We start from the raw sequence: 19,857 nt of genomic DNA, 5'->3' as shown, positions 1-19,857 counted from the left end.
GCGGGCCCGCACCCCCTCTTAGGGTCCTGGCGTCGGGGGGGCGGAAGGGCTCCCCCATCCCCCCCACGAGGGTCCGGAGTCCTCCCCACGGAGCGGCTGGTCTATCGGTCAGCGCCAGGGAGGAGGGCGAGCGGAGGAGGCGGCGGCTGCGGCTCCGACTAGCCCTCCCCCTCCTCCTCTCCCCTCCCCCCTCCCCCCGGGCCGTCCGCCTCCGAGGAGGGGCAGGAGCCATTTTGGGAGCTCAATTTCGCCCCCTCCCCCCCACCCACTCACTCACTCTTTCCCACCACATAGTAACCAGAATAAGGTTACAGACTACGTGTGAATAGAGCCGCAGCGCAAGGTTAGGATCACTAAAGCCATCTCTTGGACTCCCCCTGTCCCCCTCACCGGAGAGGGAATAATTTCCCCCGCCCAGCCTTTAGTTGGGGGCCCTCCCCCCTCCTCCTTGTCCCTTTTTCTGGTTACCAAGGAAGAAAACACTCTATGCGTATCTGAATAAGGAAATTAACCATGTAAGTCAACGAATATAAGAGCCCCCCCTCCTAACCGCAGGGCTTCGTGAGGGCATAAGTCCTCGAACTGTTACCCTCTTTCCTTCGTAGCACCCCCTGGAGCCTTAACCTCGGTTATTGCGTCTAAAATGGCCGTCAACCTTTCGTCTTCTCGACCACCAGACTCGGGCAAACCCTGCGGGGGTGGGGGGGGAGCACGCACAGGGACGGCAGTCTCTCCTCTCCTCCCCCCCTCCGATCAGGCCTCGGCCTCAAAAGTACAAGCGGGCCCGCCCGGGTGGCTGCAGCAAGGAGAGCAATGACACAGCAACTTTCGCAGAGGCCTTCTCCCCTCCCCCTCCCCCTAGTGGCCCAGCCTCCCCAATCTGCCATTCTTCCACGAGGGGCCTTGCAAGTCTGCACCGAGGCCCATCTGAGGGCCGGTCAGGGAAGAAAAACTTAGGAGGTCGAGAGACCACAGGGCCTTATTAGATAGTAGAAGGACAGCCAGACATTCTGGCTTATTTCCCTGCATTCCGGAAAATCACTGTTCTCCTCTGCCTCCCAATCGTCCCTGCCCCCAAATGAGTCACACGGGAGGCTACTGGTACTCAGTAATTTGGAAAAGTAACTCTTCCCTCCTTTCCGCTCCCTCCCCCGCAATACACAAGGAGAGACTGTTCAGGAATGGGGGAGGGGATGAAGGAGGCAGAAGACACCACCCAGGAGAAAACGGAAACTTTGGGAGCTGTGAAATCATTCCAGGTCCCGGAACTCACTCTCCTGTGTCTCAAGCCACGATTTTTAACCTCTCCCGAGACCCCCGTTGGGCCTGGTTCCTGATCCAAAGATGACCCCAAGCTTCTAGCTTGCAAACTCTCCCCAGCCTGTGATAGACACATGCTCAACTAAGACCCCGCCGGGGCAACCAAGGTTTCTTCAGAAGGCTCCCCAGGCCAGGTCCACGTGAATGCACACAAATTCGATAAGCCACTCGAAGCGTAACCTCCACTATGCCATGTGATGACTGCCAGGTTCCTACCGCTGACACAAAAGCAGCACAGAAATGCTCCTTCTACAGCCTCTGGGGAGAAAGGGAGTGGGCGCCTGGGAACAATCTCAGTTCACAGCCTGGGTTGCCAACTCTCAGCATTCCCCTCTAGGAGTAGGAACTACAGTCACCACTCCCACTCCTCAGCCCACTAGATCACCCCACCCTCCGGCCGCCGAAAGGATCCCTTCTCACCTGACTCCAGGCTCCTGTACCCCCAAGGGACGAATGGAATCGGGGGGACACACCGCCCCCACGCCCCTTTGCCCTCCAATTGGTAAGAAGACAGAGGTTGACCATTCCCCTCCCCCACCCGAGGGGCCCTCGCCTGCTCGCCCCCTCCCCATTCCCATTGGCTGTAAACTGTTTGAAGGACAAGTGCTCCCACCCTCAGGGTTCTTCTCTGCACCCCAAGAATCTCCCTCTCGGACTCCCCACCATTGGTTAGGCATTTAAATGACTGACAACATACCCGCCCAGCAAGGGCCCTTTCTCACCTGGATCCCGGAACCTTCCAGGGGGGCTCCACTGTTCCCCTTGGCTTGGTGCGGGGGGAGGATGTAATCCGGGGTGTCACCCCCCCGGAAACTGAGGTTGCGTTGGGGGAGGGGGCGTAGCCCCCAGCCCCTCCCTTCCCGGCCGAGCTGGGGGGTGGGGAGAGCATCGGGACCGCGCGGCCACGTCAGCGTCACTCAGATTGGCTGATCCAGGTCACGTGCCAGCCACCCCCCTCCCCACCGCCACGGGGGCCGGTTTTTCCGAAGGTTCTCGGGGGTCGCGCAAGGGGCCAAGAGGGCCGCATGGCCCAGGCCTTTCTCTACAGACCCAAAGCACCGTAACGCCGCTGCTTCTCCACACCCTCGGCTGCCTGTCTCGCTGTCGTCGACCCTATCCCCCCCACTAGTCGCGCCGTACGGGTTCAGCATGGCTGCCGCAGCCCGGGAACGTGCACAGCGCAGGCGCAAGGGTGCGACCGGCTTGGGGGAGGGGAAAGGAGAGTGGGAGGCCGCGGGGAGAGCGGCAGTGCGCAGGCGTGAGGGCGGGCGCCTTGGCCCCTGCGGCTGGGCTCGGAGCGCGCGCAGTGGGTGGGGCGGAAGCGGGCGCGGCGCGCGCCCTCCCGCCTCAGCAGCCCCTCCCCCACTGCAGGCGCCCTCGCGGGGCGTCCTGAGGTGGCCCAACTCGGTTCCTCCTCCGCAGGTGTAAGGGATGGCTTGGGACACCCGGGCCCAGAGTCCAGCCGGAGCGCGCGCTGCTGAGCTGTTGTCAGTGGAGGAGGATGGGGCCTGGACCTGGAGTTGTGAGGGTTTGCAGGGTGGGGTCCCTCCGCGGTGTAGCGTGGCTCACAGCGGGAGTGTTGTCACCACTGCGGCGGGGAGCGGAGGTGTGGGCGGTTGACGTGGGCATTGTGTTCGGCCTCTTTGTCTTAGGCCCGTAACCTCTCAATTCGCCTGAGTCTACCTAGACTTCTTACTTCATTGAGTGCCGCGGGGCGGGTGGGAGAAGGGGGTGTCTGGACTCTGCATGCTGCTGAACTTAATAGCTTTCTGATCACTTCTTTTTGCTTTGAGCAACTTTGGGGTTCTTAGGGCATGAGCCACCCAGGTATGAATTTGTAATGAACCTTGCTCTATTCCAAACTCTGATGTTTAGATTGATGAACCTCACTGTGCAGGAGGCACAGGGGCTTCCGAATTTGGTAACATAAGGATGGTTGGCACCTAAAGCTTTGTTCCTGGGCAGTAATCCCACCCATGACCCTCAGAGTGTGGTTCAGTCTGTAGTTCATTACCCCCACTCCCCTCCCACAGACCGGAGCAGAAAGGCCAGCTTGCCGGAGAGCTCTTGGGCTTTCCGTTTCCCACCTGTAAACGGCCGTGTATGTGTCTCTTTACCATTCTATCAGTACTAGAAGTCCTCTTTTCGGATTAAAGACACGTATTTTCCTTTCGACCTGTCAACCCGATCTGTTACTCTGAAGCTTTCCATTTTCTACCAATTGGTGTTTTAAACTGCTCCCTTCTAGGGGTTTTCCCCGCCTAAAAATAAGGAAAGAAAGAAAATAACCTTAATCAATATCATATCCCCTTGAAGGCCCTCTTACATGCTTACTTGTCAGCTCCCCTTCCCAGTCAAGACCTGAAATTGTGTTAATTTTCCTCTCTCTGCCTCATTTCCCACTCTTTAGCCCATTTCTTCCACTACTGACACTGTCTTGGCAAATATCACCAAGGACCTTCTAATTGGCAAAATCAGGAAGCACTTTTCAGCTGTCACCTTATTTGACCTCACTGAAGTATTTGACATTTGATCAGGCTTCCTTCCTGAAATTCTCTACACCCTTGATTTCTGTGACTGCTTCTCACTTGTTTCTTTTCCTGCTTGTCCTACTGTTCCTCTGTGTCCTTTTGTGGACTCTTCTTAAGCCTGTGTTGATGTTTGCCCGGATTTTGCCTCGGTTTGCTTCTAATTGTGTTCATCTTTTCTAAGTAATCTCACTCAGTGGCTCAGAGCCTCTCAAATCTTTATCTTTAGTTCAGTCAACTCTCCTGAGCAAAACTCAGTACTTAATTTTACCACTTAGATAGCCCTCAGACCACTTCAACACGTTCAAAACGGTGCAACCTATATGCAGCCTAGACCTGCTCCTTCTCTTTATATATTATCCTGGCTGATAGCAGTAATTCAGCCAAAAAAACCTAGAATCTGGGAGCCATTCTTGATTTATTTTTCTCACAGCTTTGTATCCCCTTGGCTTACCATTGTGCCTCTGATACAGCTATTGACTCACCCTCTGCCCTAGTCCGATCACCTGAGCTGTATCAACAGCTTCCTAACTGATTTGCTTGTCTCTAAAGCTGCACTGTTCATTATGGTAGCCACTAGCCATGTGTGGCTGTTTAAATTAACACTAAATAACTGTTTTAAATTTAGTTCCTCAGGTGCCCTAGCCACATTTTAAGTTCTCATTAGCCCTGTGTGGCTAGCAGCTGTTGTATTGGACAGGACAAATTACAGAGCATTTCCATCACTGGAGAAAGTTCTCTGGGACGCTGCTGTTCTAGATTTTCCTCTCTGCCTCTGCCACAACACTGCCAGGAATGAGCTTTCCAAAATACAACTGGAGCCATATGCTACTGTTAAGCCCTGTGTTAATTCCTCATTGCCTATGTGATAAAGTTCAAATTCCTGTGCTGGCCAGAAAGGTCTGCCTACCTCTCCAGCATCATGTCTAGTGACTTGTTCATGGGCCCTATACTACAGCCATATTGAACTGTTCCTCAACACGCCATTTTGTTTTACACTATGTTTTACACATACTGCTCTCACTACATGAAATAGGCTTTTGCTCAGTCCATGTAAGCCCAAATACCATCATCCAAAAAGCCTACCCTTGCCTTCCAAATTGAGATGACTGCTCATCCCTTGGTGTCTCTTTCTCTTATAATTGCACCTTTCACAGTGAATGGCGTTTATGTGAGCCATGTTTCCCTCCCTTACTAGATTTTGATCCTGAGAACAGGTCAATGCTATAGTCTTTAAAACAACAACAGCAGCAAACTTCCAGCTTCTGGCTCAGGATCTGGTCAATAAGAGGTGCTCACAGAGTATGCAAATGTTGAAGCAAGTTGATGTTTAAGTAAGTATGTGACTTAGGTAAGATTGTAGTGTTTGTGTTTGGGGGGCTCCATGCATAGTATGGGAGAAGTAATTGTAGTGAGACAAATTATTGTTATCAGATAAACATTGAGACACTGGGACTGTGGGAGAAAAGACATAACAGAGCAGGTCATTTTCACAGAGCATTGTGGTTCAGTCTGGCCAGATAGAGGAAGTTACAAGAAGGAGAGCCAGAGGAGGCTGGAAGGTACATTTATTTGAGGCAACATGATGAATTCCAGTGCTGTTAAGTTTGGACCTAATAGGGAACCACTGACAGTTATTGAGCAGCTTGATCAGAATTATATCATTTGATAGGAATTCTGTCTTCATATCTGTGGTGGCTATCACTGTACCTGTTAATAGGCACCAAATAAAAATGTCAGGTGTTGGAAGGAGATGAGGCTAGTGGTAGCTAACATTGAGTTCTTGAAATGTCTCAGACCCTATTAAGAGTATTTTATGTGTATGAACTCTTCTAATCCTTGTAACCCTGTAGATTCTATTGTTATCACTCCTATTTTTCAAATGAAGCAACTAAAGCAAGAGATGTTAAATAAACATGGTTACATGTTTAATAAGTGTCTGGAGTTGGGATTTGAACCCAAGAAGTCTGCCACTGAATGGTATGTTATTCTGGTTGTTAGGCAAAGCAGGTATAAGATTGAGGTTTGAGGGGAAAAAAAGATTGATAGAGGTAGATTTGGGAGTCACCTTTGAGGTATAGTTTGAATCTGTCATGCAGGTAGGTGAGATTTGTAACGGAGGAAGTATGGACAACGTAGCTGTAGGTTAAGCATCGAGATCTGGGTTACATCCTCACACAGGCAGCAAGAAGAGGAAGTGGAACCAGTGGAAGAGCATCAAACAAGAAGGAAAAGCAGAACAACGTAATGTGAACAATCCAGAACGAGAGAGGGCTGCAGGGAGGACCTCACGGTTATTGAATGTATGACTAATCAGGAGTTTTTAAGCTTGTCTTTGCTATGAACTTGGGCAATTTGGTAGAGCCTTTGGACCTTGTCTGATGATAATACTTGTAAGTGCATAAATAAAATATGCAGTTATCAAAGTATTTAAAGAACTGGGTGCTGATCTAGTAATGTGTATTCCCTTACTAATAGAATGCTAAGACATTAAATGATTTATTTCAAGTCTAACAACTCATAATTGTAGAGACTGTGATATGAAAATGTTAATTGATGGTCATCTCTATTGATGACAACATTACAGGTACTGCTGATACTACAAAGACTTATTCTTTTCATTGATAAAGTTAAGTTTCAGTTAGTTAGATGTTCTTAAAAATAAAGGTGGCTCTTTTTATTCCATCCAGGTTCATGGACCCCTGAATTTTATGGCATGTGGACTGCAGGTTAAGAACCCCTGTTCTTTTCTTTCTTTCTTTTTTGATTGTGCTGTACAGCTTGTGAATCTTAGTTCCCCAACCAGGGATCGAACCAGGGCTTGGGAGGGAAAGCACCAAGCCCTAACCACTGGTCTGCCAGGGAATTCCCAAGAACCCCTGTTCTGATTGAATGAGGAGACAAGATCCTGCACAGGGTGTGAGAGCGTGAAGAAAGGGGGAAACCTCATTAGGTTGGTAATTGGGGATTGTTACTGACAGTGGAGAGCAGTTTCTGTCATCTAGGGACAGAGGTCAAAGTACAGGGAATCTGAAAACCCAGGCCAGGTAATTCAGACTGAATCTTGTAGAAAGGGAGGAGCTGCTTAATTTTTTTGAAAGGAGAAGCAAGAGTTACTTTTATAGGAAGACTTACTTAACATTGTGCACCATGGATTGGCTTTGGAGAGACTGGAGGTAGGTCAGGTAGGAGCCACAGCATACATTCACACATGGAATGAGAAGGAATAAAGTCGTCACAGCATTAGAACTAGTTGCACTTAGAAACCTCACTGTGGTTCAGGAGGCCCTATGTGGTCTTGCTTCTTCCTGCCTCTTGCCTCATGTCTGTCTGTCGTCCCTTATCACTAATACGCCAGCCATACAGGTCTCCTCCTTGAAGGAACCAGCCCCTCACCTGCCTCAGAGCCTTCTCTCCCCTCCACCGCTTCGCTAACCCCTACTCACACTTCAGATCCCATCACAATATCACTGGGTTCCATTTCAGTTAGTCTTTCTACGGGTCTCAGTTCTTTTCCTTTATGCTGTCTTTTACAGTTTGCTTTTGTAGATTTGTATGTTTACTTATTTAATGTCTCTAGACGTTAGAGACAAGTTTTCATTAGATTACAAGTTTTATCAGGTAGGTGCCTGGTGCCCAGCATACTACAAGTATGTAGAGGACAGTCCATAAATATTTGCTAAATAAATAAATGAACCTCTTTGAACTGAGGATATCTTATTTATATAATGGTAATAGTAAACTCCAACCTTGTAGAGTGGTTGACAGCATTACTATATTCTAATAATGCAGCCAAAAAGGAAGAATGAATATGGATGTGAAGAGATACACTGAGCAGGAAATGAAGGGAAGGGTGGGAGCTGGGTGGCCAGGTTTACTCTGGGCTGTGGCAGAGGGGAAGAAGAAAATGGGAAGAGGGGTGGTGTGCATGGGGAAGGCAGTGGGAGTGAAGATGTTTGTAGAGGGGCCCATAGATGTGCCTGGTGAGATTTACTGTTGAAATACCAGTGTTAGAAGAAACTATCATTCATCTAAGGCTTGAAGATTCTTCCAGGCCCAGTTTTGCGCCTTCAGTGACCTACAGCCCATTTATTCATACAGTGAGCAGTCACTTGCTGGTGGGCTTTCTTGGTACATGCTGAGAGTGTAAAAAAAGAACAGGAAAAGATCCCTTGAGACCCTGCAGTGGGAATGAGGTGACTAAAGCAGACAATTAACAGAATGATAAAATACAGATGATGGGAAGGGCAGGCCAGTGCTATGGACACATACTGAGGAGGTCACTCATCTCCACTCTGGGTTCCAAGGCTTTCTGAGGGAGCTGAAACTTCAAAGGGCTTATACAGAGATAGATTAAGAGGGTCCAGATCATTTAAGGGTCATGTCAAGGAAAGCATACTGCAGAGAATTATTGAAGGTTTTCATATAAATATGATGTGATCAAATGTACTAGTAAAAAGATCCCCATGGCAGCACTGGAAAATGAGAGTAAGATTGGAGGCAGAGAGATTAATTCTAAGAAAACTACAGTAATCCAGGAAAAAAATATAGCCACTGAGGGCCTGAACCAGTAGGAATGGAGGACAGACTCAGGAGATACGGAAGAGGTAGGATTGATAGACTTAGTGAACAACTGGACGAGATGGTTTGAGGAAGGTGAAGTTGTCAAACTTGACTCCCACATTTGTGACTCATCTGATTGGGTAGACAGTCAGCCTACACACTGAGCTCTTGAATACGGGAGCTGGAGCATGCTGGGAAGAGAAGGTGGTGAGGTTAGTTTTGTAAATTTTGAGATAGAAGTACATTCAGTGTAGTAATTCCTGAACTTAATTTGCCTAAAAATTCATTACTGAACATTTAACAGAGGTTTATGAGACATCATGTAAATGGAAAATTCACTAATTAAAATAAAAGCACAGTTTGAAAACCACAAGAATGCTTTCTATTTCAAACTTTCTCTTAGACATTTTTGAGATAGTCGGGAAAAAATGAACACAGACTGGGTTAAGTTAAGCAATTATTTTTAATTTTGTTACTTGTAGTGATAGTATAGCAGTTAAAGGAAAAGTTATTATAGATACTCTTAGAAATGTTTCCTGGTGAAATATAATGATAGCATTTGTTTAAATATTCTAGAAAAAAAATGTGTGGAATAGGAGAATAGCTGTAACAAGAATGGAAGACTATTAGCATGTTTAAATTATTGAAACTTAAAGCATATAGGAGAAGACTTCCCTGGTGATCCAGTGCTTAAGAATCTGTCCTGCAATGGCAGAGGAGCAGGGTTAGACCCCTGGATGGGGAACTAAGATCCCACATGCTGCGAAGCAACTAAGCCTATGTGCTGCAACTACTGAGCCAGGGAAGTTGCTCGGATGTGTATGACTCTCTTTGATCCCATGGATGATAGCCTGCCAGGCTGCTCTGTCCATGCCATTTTCCAGGCAAGAGTCCTGGGAGTGGGTCGCCATTTCCTTCTCCGGGGGATCTTCCTGACCTGGGGATCGAACCCAGGTCTCCTGCGTTGCGGGAAATGCTTTACCCTCTGAACCACAAGGGAAGCCCAACTAAGTAAAGAGTCTATGCGCTGCAATGAGAAAGATCCTGCATGATGCAACAAAGATCTCACGTGCTGCAACTAAGACCTGATGCAGCCAAAAAAAAACAAACAGTGTGTGGGGGTTTACTAGATTCTTTTGTGTCTGTTTGAAATTTTCCATGATAAAAAGAAAATTTCAAACTTGGTCATAGATCCAAAGGAAATCATTTAGTAGAATGTAAATAATCAACATTGAGTGAAGTCATAAAGTATATTCTGAATTTGTGGCAAGACCTGTGATAGACCAGAAGTCATCAAGTAGGTGATAGATGTCATTTGGGAGTTGACTGGGAAATGCTGTCTGAATATTTATACACAGATTTCAGGTTATGTTTATGTCTTAGGTGATCTCATGCCATTGTCTGGGATGCTGTATGTTCAAGATAGCTATGTTGAGGTGGTTGTTTGGTTTGTGATAATTCTCTTTTCTTCAGGAATAGCTCTAAGACACAGAGATGATATTGTGCCTGGCCACCACTGATTGATCCAGAGGTCCATACCTGATAGAAGCTGAGACAGTCAGATTGTCTCTTGTAGCAACATGAAACTTGAAAGATAAAATGCTGGAGGCCTTTGAAGATGAGGTATATTAATGGCAACTCAACCCCTGCTGCTAAGGCCCTGTGACTCCCCTTCCTGAGACTAGCTGATTTCTCCCTTTTGATTTTGTGAGCTAGCTCTATATCCATCCAATAAATCTCCCCTTTAAGGGGCTTCCCTGGTGGCTGAGACAGTAAAGAATCTGCCTGCGATGTGAGAGATCTGGGTTTGATCCCTAGGTCAGGAAGATCCCCTGGAGCAGGAAATGGCAGTCCACTCTGGTATTCTTGCTTGGAGAATTCCATGGACACAGGGGCCTGGTGGGCTACAGTCTGTGGGGTCACAAAGAGTCGGACGTGACTGAGCGACTAAGCATAGCACAGAGTGACTAACGCTTTTGACTTTTCACTTAAAAGTTAATTTAGCTAGAATTGGTTTCTGTTGCTTAAGATCAAAATAACCTTATTAAATATAATTATTGCATAATAAAAATTACTGTATATACATCTTTGGTGTCTTATTACATCTGTGTTGAAATACATATAAAAATAATTCCTACTATCAAATTTACATGTACAAAAATTTCTTGTGGGACCCTATTTTGTGGTAAGTACAATTTGAGAACCGCTATGTACAACATCCAAGTGGTGATGCCTAAAGGCAGTTTGGTGTAAGGATGGTGTGGAATCAGCAAGGTCTGAGTCACAGAGGGGGATGTGGAAAATGTCAACAAATAGGTAGTAATGGAGGAGAAGGCAATGGCACCCCACTCCAGTACTCTTTTGCCTGGAAAATCCCCTGGACGGAGGAGCCTGGCAGGCTCAGTCCATGGGGTCGCTAAGAGTCCGACACGACTGAGCGACTTCACTTTCACTTTTCCCTTTCACGCATTGGAGAAGGAAATGGCAACCCACTCCAGTATTCTTGCCTGGAGAATCCCAGGGACGGCGGAGCCTGGTGGGCTGCCGTCTAAGGGGTCGCACAGAGTCAGACACGACTGAAGCGACTTAGCAGCAGCAGCAGCAGGTGGTAATGGAAGATAAGTGAGGGTAAATGCCATTGAGAGCAGCTGTAGAGTGTAAGAGAAGAGGGTGAGGATGAAACTCCAGGGATGCCAACACTTAAGGGTTAGCTGAAAGTCGTCCATAAAGGTGACAGGATGCCAGAGAAGTTGGAAGAAAAACTAGGAGAGAGTGCTATCAGGGATGCCAAAAAATAAACCGTTTTAGGAATCTGCATGGCCAACGGTGTCAAATGTTGCTGTGACTGCAGAGAGTCCCTTTGATGTAGCAACACGAAGATGTTGAACTGTTTGATTGTTTAGGGTTAAGGATTAAATGGCAAATATGAAAGTAGAGAGATGGTTGCCCACAACTTTTTCAGGAAACTTGGCTCTGTCAAGAAATAGAAAATGGGGCAGAAGTACAGACGGAGGGCTGCGTGTTAGAAAGCCAGGACCTATTGGGTTCACAGGTGTGAGGGCTCTATTTTCGGAGGCATTCATATCTCATCAAAGACGGTGAGTTACTGGGATACAGAACTGGCCATCTCCCCTTCTTGCCCGCAGTTCCCACTTCCCCAAACTGATGACATACTATTTTTGAGATATCTATTAATGGAGGTTGTTGCACGGTCCTGGGAAGAATTACATAGAGGGAAGGGTAGTTATTAATGTTTTAACTTGTTCCCATTTGTACAGGGTAAGAATAGTTAAGCACAGCCTTGCCTCCATCTTCATGATGGATAGTTGGATTTCACTGCATGCTGGACTTGTCTACACTGTGCTCTTGGTGGGGAGCTTGGATTCTCTGCCGTGTCTCTCCACCCAGTGTAGCTGCAGCGTCTGCCCCCACGTGTTCCTAGACTCCTCCCCCAGACCTCCTTCTGAACAGTGTTGTATCTGGGACACATTAACGAATTGCCATCCCCAAGGAGGACTGGGGCTCTTTGGAGGGTGGGTTTGTTTTGAGTTCCCCACCCTGTTTCTGACCACACATAGAACTGTGTTCAGCAAACTATGGTCTGAATAATATTCAGCCTATCTGCTTTTATATGGCCCAGGAACTCAGAATGGCTTTTTGTTTATAAATGATTGGAAAAAAAAGTGAAAGAATTGGGGACATCCCTGACTGTCCAGTGGTTAAGACTCTGCACTTCAATGCAGGGGACTCAAGTTTGATCCCTAGTCAGGGAACTAAGATTCCCACATGCCTTATGGTAAGACCAATAAATAAATGATTTGAAGACTGCCTGACTACCCTTGCTCTCCCCCATAAACAAGGATTATATTTTGTGACTCATCAAAATTATATGAAATTTAAATTTCAGTGATTTACTGTCTGGTCCTTTATAGAAAAAGGTTGCTCACTCCTGGTGTAGAACTGTAGGTGGCCATGTGCCATCTGTCTCCACCGATAGTTTTGGTGATGTTAATGTGACAGTGACCGTGAAAGTCACTGTCATATCCGACTCTGCGACCCCATGGGCTGTCCCTGCCAGGCTTCTCTGTCCGTGGAATTCTCCAGGCCAGAATACTGGAGTCGGTAGCTGTTCCCTTCTCCAGGGGATCTTCCAAACCCAGGGATCAAACCCAGGTCTTCCTCATTGCAGATGGATTCTTAACTGTCTGAGCCACCTCCTCTCTAATTTCCTAGGGCTTTCCTAGTGGCTCAGATGGTAAAGAATCTGCCTGCAATGCAGGAGACGTGGGTTCTATCCCTGGGTTGGGAAGATCCCCTGGAGAAAAGAGTGGTTACCCACTCCAGTATTTTTGCCTGGGAAATCCCATGGACAGAGGAGCCTGGCGGGCTTAGTCCATGGGGTTGCAGAGTCGGACACAACTGAATAACACTACTTTCCTAAGGGGCTGAATCTTCCCCACTACAGGAATTACTGATGGATTAATCCACAAAGGAAGCCTACCCCAACCCTGGCATTCTACCCACCACCACACATACACACACTCACACACATGTATGTACCGTTTAGTATTTGGAGATATGCAGAAAGTCATGGGGTTGTGTTTGGGGCTGTTATGCCTGCAGTTGCTTGTTTTTCAGAAGGGAGTATGGATTTTGAAAGGACCATGTTCACATAGATTGATTTCTAAGATTACTACTTAATTGCCACATTAGCTTTTTCTCACTGCCTCCCCCTCAAACCCCTTCTGTCTTTCTTTTTCTTCTGTCATACTTGCAGCACATACACTGACAGTCTCTTCCTCGTCTCCCACTTCTCAGCCCACCACAATCTGGAGTCCACTCCCACTACAATGCTGAAACTGCTTCCAACGCATTTATCACCCATCTCATAATTAGCAGATCTAAGGACGCTTTCCAGTCCTCCCTCGACCTCTGAGTAGCGTCTGATAATGCTGACCTCGCCCCTCTCCATGGAACACCTCTGTCTCTGAATGCTCTTCGTCTTCTAGTCTCTTGGCTCCCAGGTGCCCCTACTGCCACCAGGTTCTCAGTGCATTAGTGCGCACTAACATTGGTGTATTTCAGTGACCTAGTTAACTCTGTGCCACACCTTGTCGCCTATATTGTGTTCTAGACTGTTCTGTCTAGGAGTCTGCAAGGTGTGTGTCTCCCATCCTTCCTGGGAGGTCGGCTTCCTGTCAGATTCTCTCAGCAGGGGGCACGGGCTCATATGTATGCCTTAGGCAAGAGTTGCAAACTCAGGACTTGGAATAGGCTCAGGTTTTCCTCTGGTGCTGGATGTGTGGATTGTCTTGGACACTTAGTCATCAAGAGGTGAAAGGGATGGGAGTAGCCAGCAGTGCATCCTTCTTTGTGCTGGGCACCTGCCTTAAAACTAGGATCCTGCATGCCGTGTGGTGCAGCAGGAAGCAAACAAAGAAGCCACACCTGTCTTGCGGTGTAACAGAGCCTATACGATCTAGCTCTTGCCTAAATTTTTAGCTCATCTTAAACCAACTATACCCCAATAAACTTTTTAAAAAAGACAAAAAAGTAAAAAGTAACTCCTAAAAAAAAAAATTCTAGCTCCTCTTGACACTCCACCTTCATCCCCTGCCTGTTACCAAACAGGAACACATGAACAGCCTCCAACTATTACAGAGGTCTCCAAAGAAAGGAGCTCTGAATGCCTTTGACCTTCACCCACTTGCCTGCTCCTTGCCCTGGGTGGTTTTTCTCTCCTCACATTCTTCTGGCCTGTTTTTCCTTCAAGACTCTTATCAGCCTTCCTAATTACATCCCACCTATTCCTCCATCCTCCAACAGAGTCCGAAGAGCCCTGGGTCCGGGGGGTGGTGGGGGAGGTTTGCTGTGGGAAAATGAGCTTCCTCAGCTTATTATTTGGCCACGGGGTGGTGCTGCTCAGAAGAGTCCCTTGGTCTGGTTCCAGGCTGAGGCTGACAGCCGGATTCTAAAGAGGAATCCCCACCAGGAGGCAGACATTCCTCCACTGCCTCCGCACGCCAGCTACACCCCAAGGCTGGCCTGGTGAAAGAGCGAAGACCTAAGAAGGTAACTTGCTCCAGGTCTCTCCCCAGCGACTGATAACGTCAAACCCTACACTTTTTGTGATTGGCTTATCCAGAATGACGTGGGAAGTGAGCTGGAGAAATATGATCTGGGAAGGAATTTGGGGACCTGGGTCAGCTGGCTGGTCGTTCCTAGCCCCCCGGGGGTGTGTGAAGATATGGATCATGAGCTGAGCCAGGGAGCTGCGCTGCTACTGCTGCTCTGCTTTCTCTGGCTGCCGCCCCTGTCCCGGACCGCCCCTGAAGGTATGACAGTGCCTCTCAGCGGCTTCCATCCTGAGTGGGGTAGAGCCTAGGGAGCCGGGGTATTTGAAAGTGACAAGAGTGCTTAGTAAGTGGTGAAAGTTGTGATGAGAGAGCAGAAACGATAGCAGAATTGGGAAAGAGCCATGTTCTGGATGGATGGTAAACAATGCCAGAGGTGCTTCGTAGGTTCCACTGGAGACAGTCTCTTGAAGCAGAGATTATTATATCCATTTTCCAGATGAAGGAAATGAGACTCAGAGTTTAAGTAACTTGGGCAAGTTCACCCCTTTGGTAAGTGGTAGAGCTGGGATTTGAACAAAACAGATGTTACCGCCACTGTTCCTACTTAGGAACCCTGCACTCTGAAATCAATTCACCTTACAATTCTTGAAAAACCTCATAACTTTATTGGTCCTTAGTTTCTTTCTCTGAAAAGGATGGAGTGGAATGGAAGAAGAACCTGGAAGATCCCTCTTACTCTAACTGTCTGTCATTCTGGGTATTGGGTTCTGAGTAGAATCTTTCTGGCTGGGGAGATTCCTGCCAGGAGTTTCAAAGAATTAGGGATTATTTCCTGTAGCTATGGTACTATTCCCCCAGTTCTGTCTTTGCAAGGTCTGCAGGGCTGAGGGAGGGAAGATATTTTTAGAGAGGCCTGGTGCCAATGAAGTGCCCGAAAAGAAGCCTGGAGAGTTGTTTTATAGTTTGCCATGGACTTCCCTGGTGGCTCAGATGGTAAAGCGTCTGCCTACAATGCGGGAGACCCAGGTTCAATCCCTGGATCGGGAAGATCTCCTGGAGAAGGAAATGGCAACCCAATCCAGTACTCTTGCTTGGAAAATCCCATGGACGGAAGAGCCTGGTAGGCTACAGTCCATGAGGTTGCAAAGACTGAACGACTTCACTTATGTGTGTCTGAGTGTAGGATAGGGAAGTATTGTCTGTGGCTTAGATCATGACCATTCCTCCATCCACGTGAAGACTGGGAAACCCATACAGGCGCTTCACAAGTCAATAGGATGCCCCTTGGGAGTTACACAAAGTCTCTAATGTGGGAGAAAGTAGCCCTGTGCCGAGACTTCCCAGGTGGCGCTAGTGGTCAAGAACCTGCCTGCCAACACAGAAGGTGGGTTTGACTCCTGGCTGGGGAAGATCCCCTGGAGGAGGAAATGGCAACCCACTCTAGTACTCCTGCCTGGAGAATCCCATGAACAGAGGAACCTGGTGGGCTACAGTCCACAGTGTTGCAAATAATTGGACATGACTGAATGGACTTAGCATGCATGCACACAGCCCTGTGCCAGGATGCACAGCTTGGTTAAGCAAAATGCAAGCTGAATTTCAGCCACAACTTACCTCCTTGGCTGGGTGCTTTTGGGCACAAAAATACAGTCAATGCTGTGACTCTGTCAAGTGAATTCGTCACTTTAGATCCTAGAACCTTTTACTTGTTACAGCTTTAGATGGTTGATGTTTTTATGGACTGGGAAAGTTTGGAGAGATTCCGTAATTTCTTTTTCACTCCTACTGGGAGGCAGAGCCTAAGTGACAGACACAAGAGAGGTTGTAAACCCACCACTGCCTCCCTCCTCCCTGGAGCAGGGCTTGCTGTTTTCTTTTCTTTTTTAAAAACTATTTATTTATTTGGCTGTGTTGGGTTTTAGTTGAGGTAAGCAGAATCTCCATTACATTATGCAAGGACCCTTCATTGCAGCAAGTGGATTCTCTAGTTGTGGCGCAAAGGCTCCCAAACTGCTGCAGAGTAGTTGCAGTGCACAGGCTTAGTTGCTTCTGGGCTGTGGGACCTTCGTTTCTCAAGCAGGGATCCAACCCGAGTCCCTTGCATCGCAAGGCGGATTCTTAACCACTGGACCACCAAGGAAGTCCCTTGCTGTTTTCTAAGGTGAAGGGGATCCCACCTCCCTGAACCCTGTCCTGTCTCTTTTGCAGCTCCTGCTCCATGGTGGAGAGATGAGCTACAAAACCACACGTTCCTGCACACAATGTACTGCCAGGACTGGAGCCCCAACTTGGGGCTCTCTGAGGCCTACGACGAGGACCAGCTTTTCTCCTTCGACTTTTCCCAGAACATCCGAGTGCCTCGCTTGCCTGAATTTGCTGACTGGGCTCACCAGCATGGAGATACTTCCGACGTTATGTTTGACAAAAATTTTTGCCGGGCCATGATCGAGGAAATTGGCCCAAAACTTGAAGGGCAAATCCCAGTGTCTAGAGGTCAGGGCATTTTTCTGTGGGGGTAGGGAGGGGAGCTGCCCTCTTAATATTATACACTGAATTTTCCCCTTTCACACCAGTTCCCCATCTCTCATGCTTTCTGGTTCTCCCCTTGAACCTTGATTTTTCTACCACCGTGGTCTGCACTCTGTTTTTGTTGTGGGCAGAAGAAAAGTCCCTGGGATGTAGTAGGATTCAAAATTATGGAACTTGATGAATTTAGCAGGGACCGACCGATGCCTTCTGACTGTTACCACTTGTGTTATGATCGATGCTTAGCAAGATGGAAGAGGAGAATGGTAGTATCTGATGATGTGACTGCATTTCATTTATTTTTTTAAAAATTTTTTAAAAGTTTATTAGGAAATGTTGGTGGATCATTGTAGATGAAAGCCCTAGCTGAGTTAACGAAATGGTAGTTAACTGCCTTGGTAAGCTAGGCTTAACTACATGGATTAAGTAAACTCTGTTAATATTTATTTTATTATTCTGCCACCATTGTTTGGATATCACAGTGTGTTTTCTTAATTGAAATACAGTTGATCCACAGCGCTGGGCCAATCTCTGCTGCACAGCGAACTGACACAGTCATGCACGTGCATACATTCCTTTTTTAATGTTCTTCTCCATTATTGTTTATCCCAGGAGATTGGATATAATTCCCCATGCCACACAGCAGGACCTTGTTGTCCAACCGTTCTAAACGAAATAGTTTGCAATCATAATGTGTTTTAATGTACATTTTTCAAGATTTAAGCAACAATACCACATCAAAACTGAGTTGACATTAATTGGATGACAAGGGAACTTAAAAAACATATATAGATGTGATCAGCATATCTTTCAAATATGTCCAAACATATAGTTCTTGAACCTTTCCTTAAAATCAGTGTTTTCAATGTTTTTTTTTTACCAGTTGGTTCTTTTTTTTTATGGTGGTTACCTTTATTTTTTAATTTAATTTTGATTTTATACTGGCGTATAGTTGATGTACAATGTTGTGTTAGTTTTAGGTGTACAGGAAAGTGGTTCACTTACGCACATACGTATATTCATTCTTTTCCAGTTTCTTGTCCCACATGCGTTATTACAGAATATTGAGTCGAGTTCCCAGTGCTGTAAAATAGGTCCTTATTGATTATCGATCTTATATATACTAGTGTGTGTCTGTTAATCCCAAACCCCTGGTTAAAATGTGCCTGCGTTTTTAATGAGAAGACAGCCCGGCGGTCCAGACCAGAAGTGCTGCAGGAAGTTAGAGTGGAGGGCCGGCGTGGTCTGGCTCTGGTCCAGGTCTGGTTCTTGCCTGGGCAGAGACCTCCCCCAGAGCCCCAACTCCTCGTCTCTCCTCCGTGTGCCACGTCCCCTCCATAAACGGGGGTCCCATCGGAGCTTCCTTCCCTCACCCCTCAATCCCCCCACAGGGTTCCCCATCGTTGAGGTGTTCACACTGAAGCCCCTGGAGTTTGGCAAGCCCAACACGCTGGTCTGTTTCATCAGTAACCTCTTTCCACCCACACTGACCGTGAACTGGCAACATCAGTCAGCGCCTGTGGAAGAAGCTGGGCCCACTTTTGTCTCGGCGGTGGATGGACTCACCTTCCAGGCCTTTTCCTACTTAAACTTCACACCAACACCCTATGATCTTTTCTCTTGCATCGTGACTCATGAGATCGATGGCTACACAGCACTCGGTTTTTGGGGTGAGACCCTTCTCCCTGGAAGCCTGGTTCCTTTGTGGGGCAGAAGAGGGGTAGACCCATGGGAGGGCTTCTTTCTCCACCTGGCCCTTGTTCAGGCTGTTCCCACTCTGCGCCGACCTCAGTCTTCCCAGCCTCTGGGTCTGCCCTGTCATAGACAGCCACGTCATCCCCACCCAGGTCTCGGGGCTGACCAGCTCCCCTCTCTCTCCAGTGCCCCAGAACGCGCTGCCCTCTGATCTTCTGGAGAATGTGCTGTGTGGCGTGGCCTTTGGCCTGGGTGTGCTGGGCATCATTGTTGGCTTGGTCCTCATCATCTACTGCCGAAAGCCGTGCTTAGGCGGTACGTCGGGGCATCTGGAGGGGGTGGGAGAGCCAGACACAGTGGCGCACGTGTGAGTTTGCTGGGGACCGTCTTGCGACCCAGGGAGCACACACAGGGGCCCTTGGGTGGGGAGGCCTGTATCCGGCACCCCCATCCTCCTGGTTGAGGGCCCAGTGCAGGCCCGCAGTTACAGGTCAGGAGAACGTCTTTGCCTGGGGGAGGAGCAGGGGGCGAGCTGGAGGAAGGGTGTTTGGAGATGATCTGGAGACAAGGAGAGAGCCACTTCTGGATGGTGTGTTGCCGGTCGGGAAGGGCCTTTGGGGATGAGACGGACCCCCCGATGGATTTTCTCCACCCTTCTTTCTCCTCAGGCTGACTCTTCCTGGCCAGAGTCTGATGCCAACAGCTGCAGCCATCCAAGCAGGAGGTGTTTGGGTTCTCACATCCTGACCAGGATCTCTCCTTCTCAGAGCAGGAGGCCCTGGGGCTCCTCTGGGATGTGTGTGTGTCTGTGCACACACGTGCTTGCACCCAGGTTTCTCAGCTGAGGGCTCTGCAGCCAGGGGAACCCAGAGTGGCCTTCTGATCTCAACCACACCCCTGCCATGTCAAGGCAATAAATCTCATTTCTTAATGTCGGTGTGGCTTCTTTTTTAACTCATGATATTTTATTTCTGGATGTTTTAACTTGAGTAGGTTTTCATGTCAAACTCACCATGCCTTCACCTGACACAGTTTGCCTTCATTAGGGAGAGAAATGGGAAAACCGCTAACTCCTGGGCTGACTCCTGCTCCCTGGTCTCCACACAGCGTGATGGCTTTTACTCCCATCAGTCTGTGTGAAATATGTG

General features: G+C 47.9%; 1 protein-coding gene and 1 long non-coding RNA gene across 3 annotated transcripts; both read left to right on the top strand.

Annotated features, from left to right (window-relative positions):
• Positions 1-681: 681 nt before the first annotated feature.
• Positions 682-19,640, top strand: LOC145517448 (HLA class II histocompatibility antigen, DM alpha chain). 2 transcript variants are annotated; one of them, XM_081519887.1, is made up of 5 exons: positions 682-1,822; positions 16,697-16,981; positions 18,406-18,684; positions 18,896-19,024; positions 19,378-19,640. In XM_081519887.1, exons 1-5 carry the CDS (start codon positions 1,561-1,563, stop codon positions 19,380-19,382), a joined length of 960 nt encoding a protein of 319 aa, XP_081376013.1. In that variant the 5' UTR covers positions 682-1,560; the 3' UTR covers positions 19,383-19,640. The 2 variants fall into 2 exon arrangements, with proteins under 2 accessions (XP_081376013.1, XP_081376012.1); XM_081519886.1 differs by lacking the exon at positions 682-1,822 and adding an exon at positions 14,565-14,746.
• Positions 2,575-10,034, top strand: LOC145517449 (uncharacterized). Its single transcript, XR_014062047.1, has 5 exons — positions 2,575-3,421; positions 5,047-5,182; positions 6,539-6,577; positions 7,950-8,044; positions 9,885-10,034. It is a non-coding gene; the product is annotated as an uncharacterized LOC145517449 (long non-coding RNA).
• Positions 19,641-19,857: the final 217 nt, after the last annotated feature.

This window comes from Giraffa tippelskirchi, chromosome 8, assembly GCF_054371585.1.
Source record: "Giraffa tippelskirchi isolate mGirTip1 chromosome 8, T2T-mGirTip1v1.2.pri, whole genome shotgun sequence".
In the NCBI taxonomy this organism is placed as follows: domain Eukaryota; kingdom Metazoa; phylum Chordata; class Mammalia; order Artiodactyla; family Giraffidae; genus Giraffa; species Giraffa tippelskirchi.
Note: the sequence above shows the minus strand (reverse complement) of the source record. Positions and strands in the feature narration are given on the sequence as shown.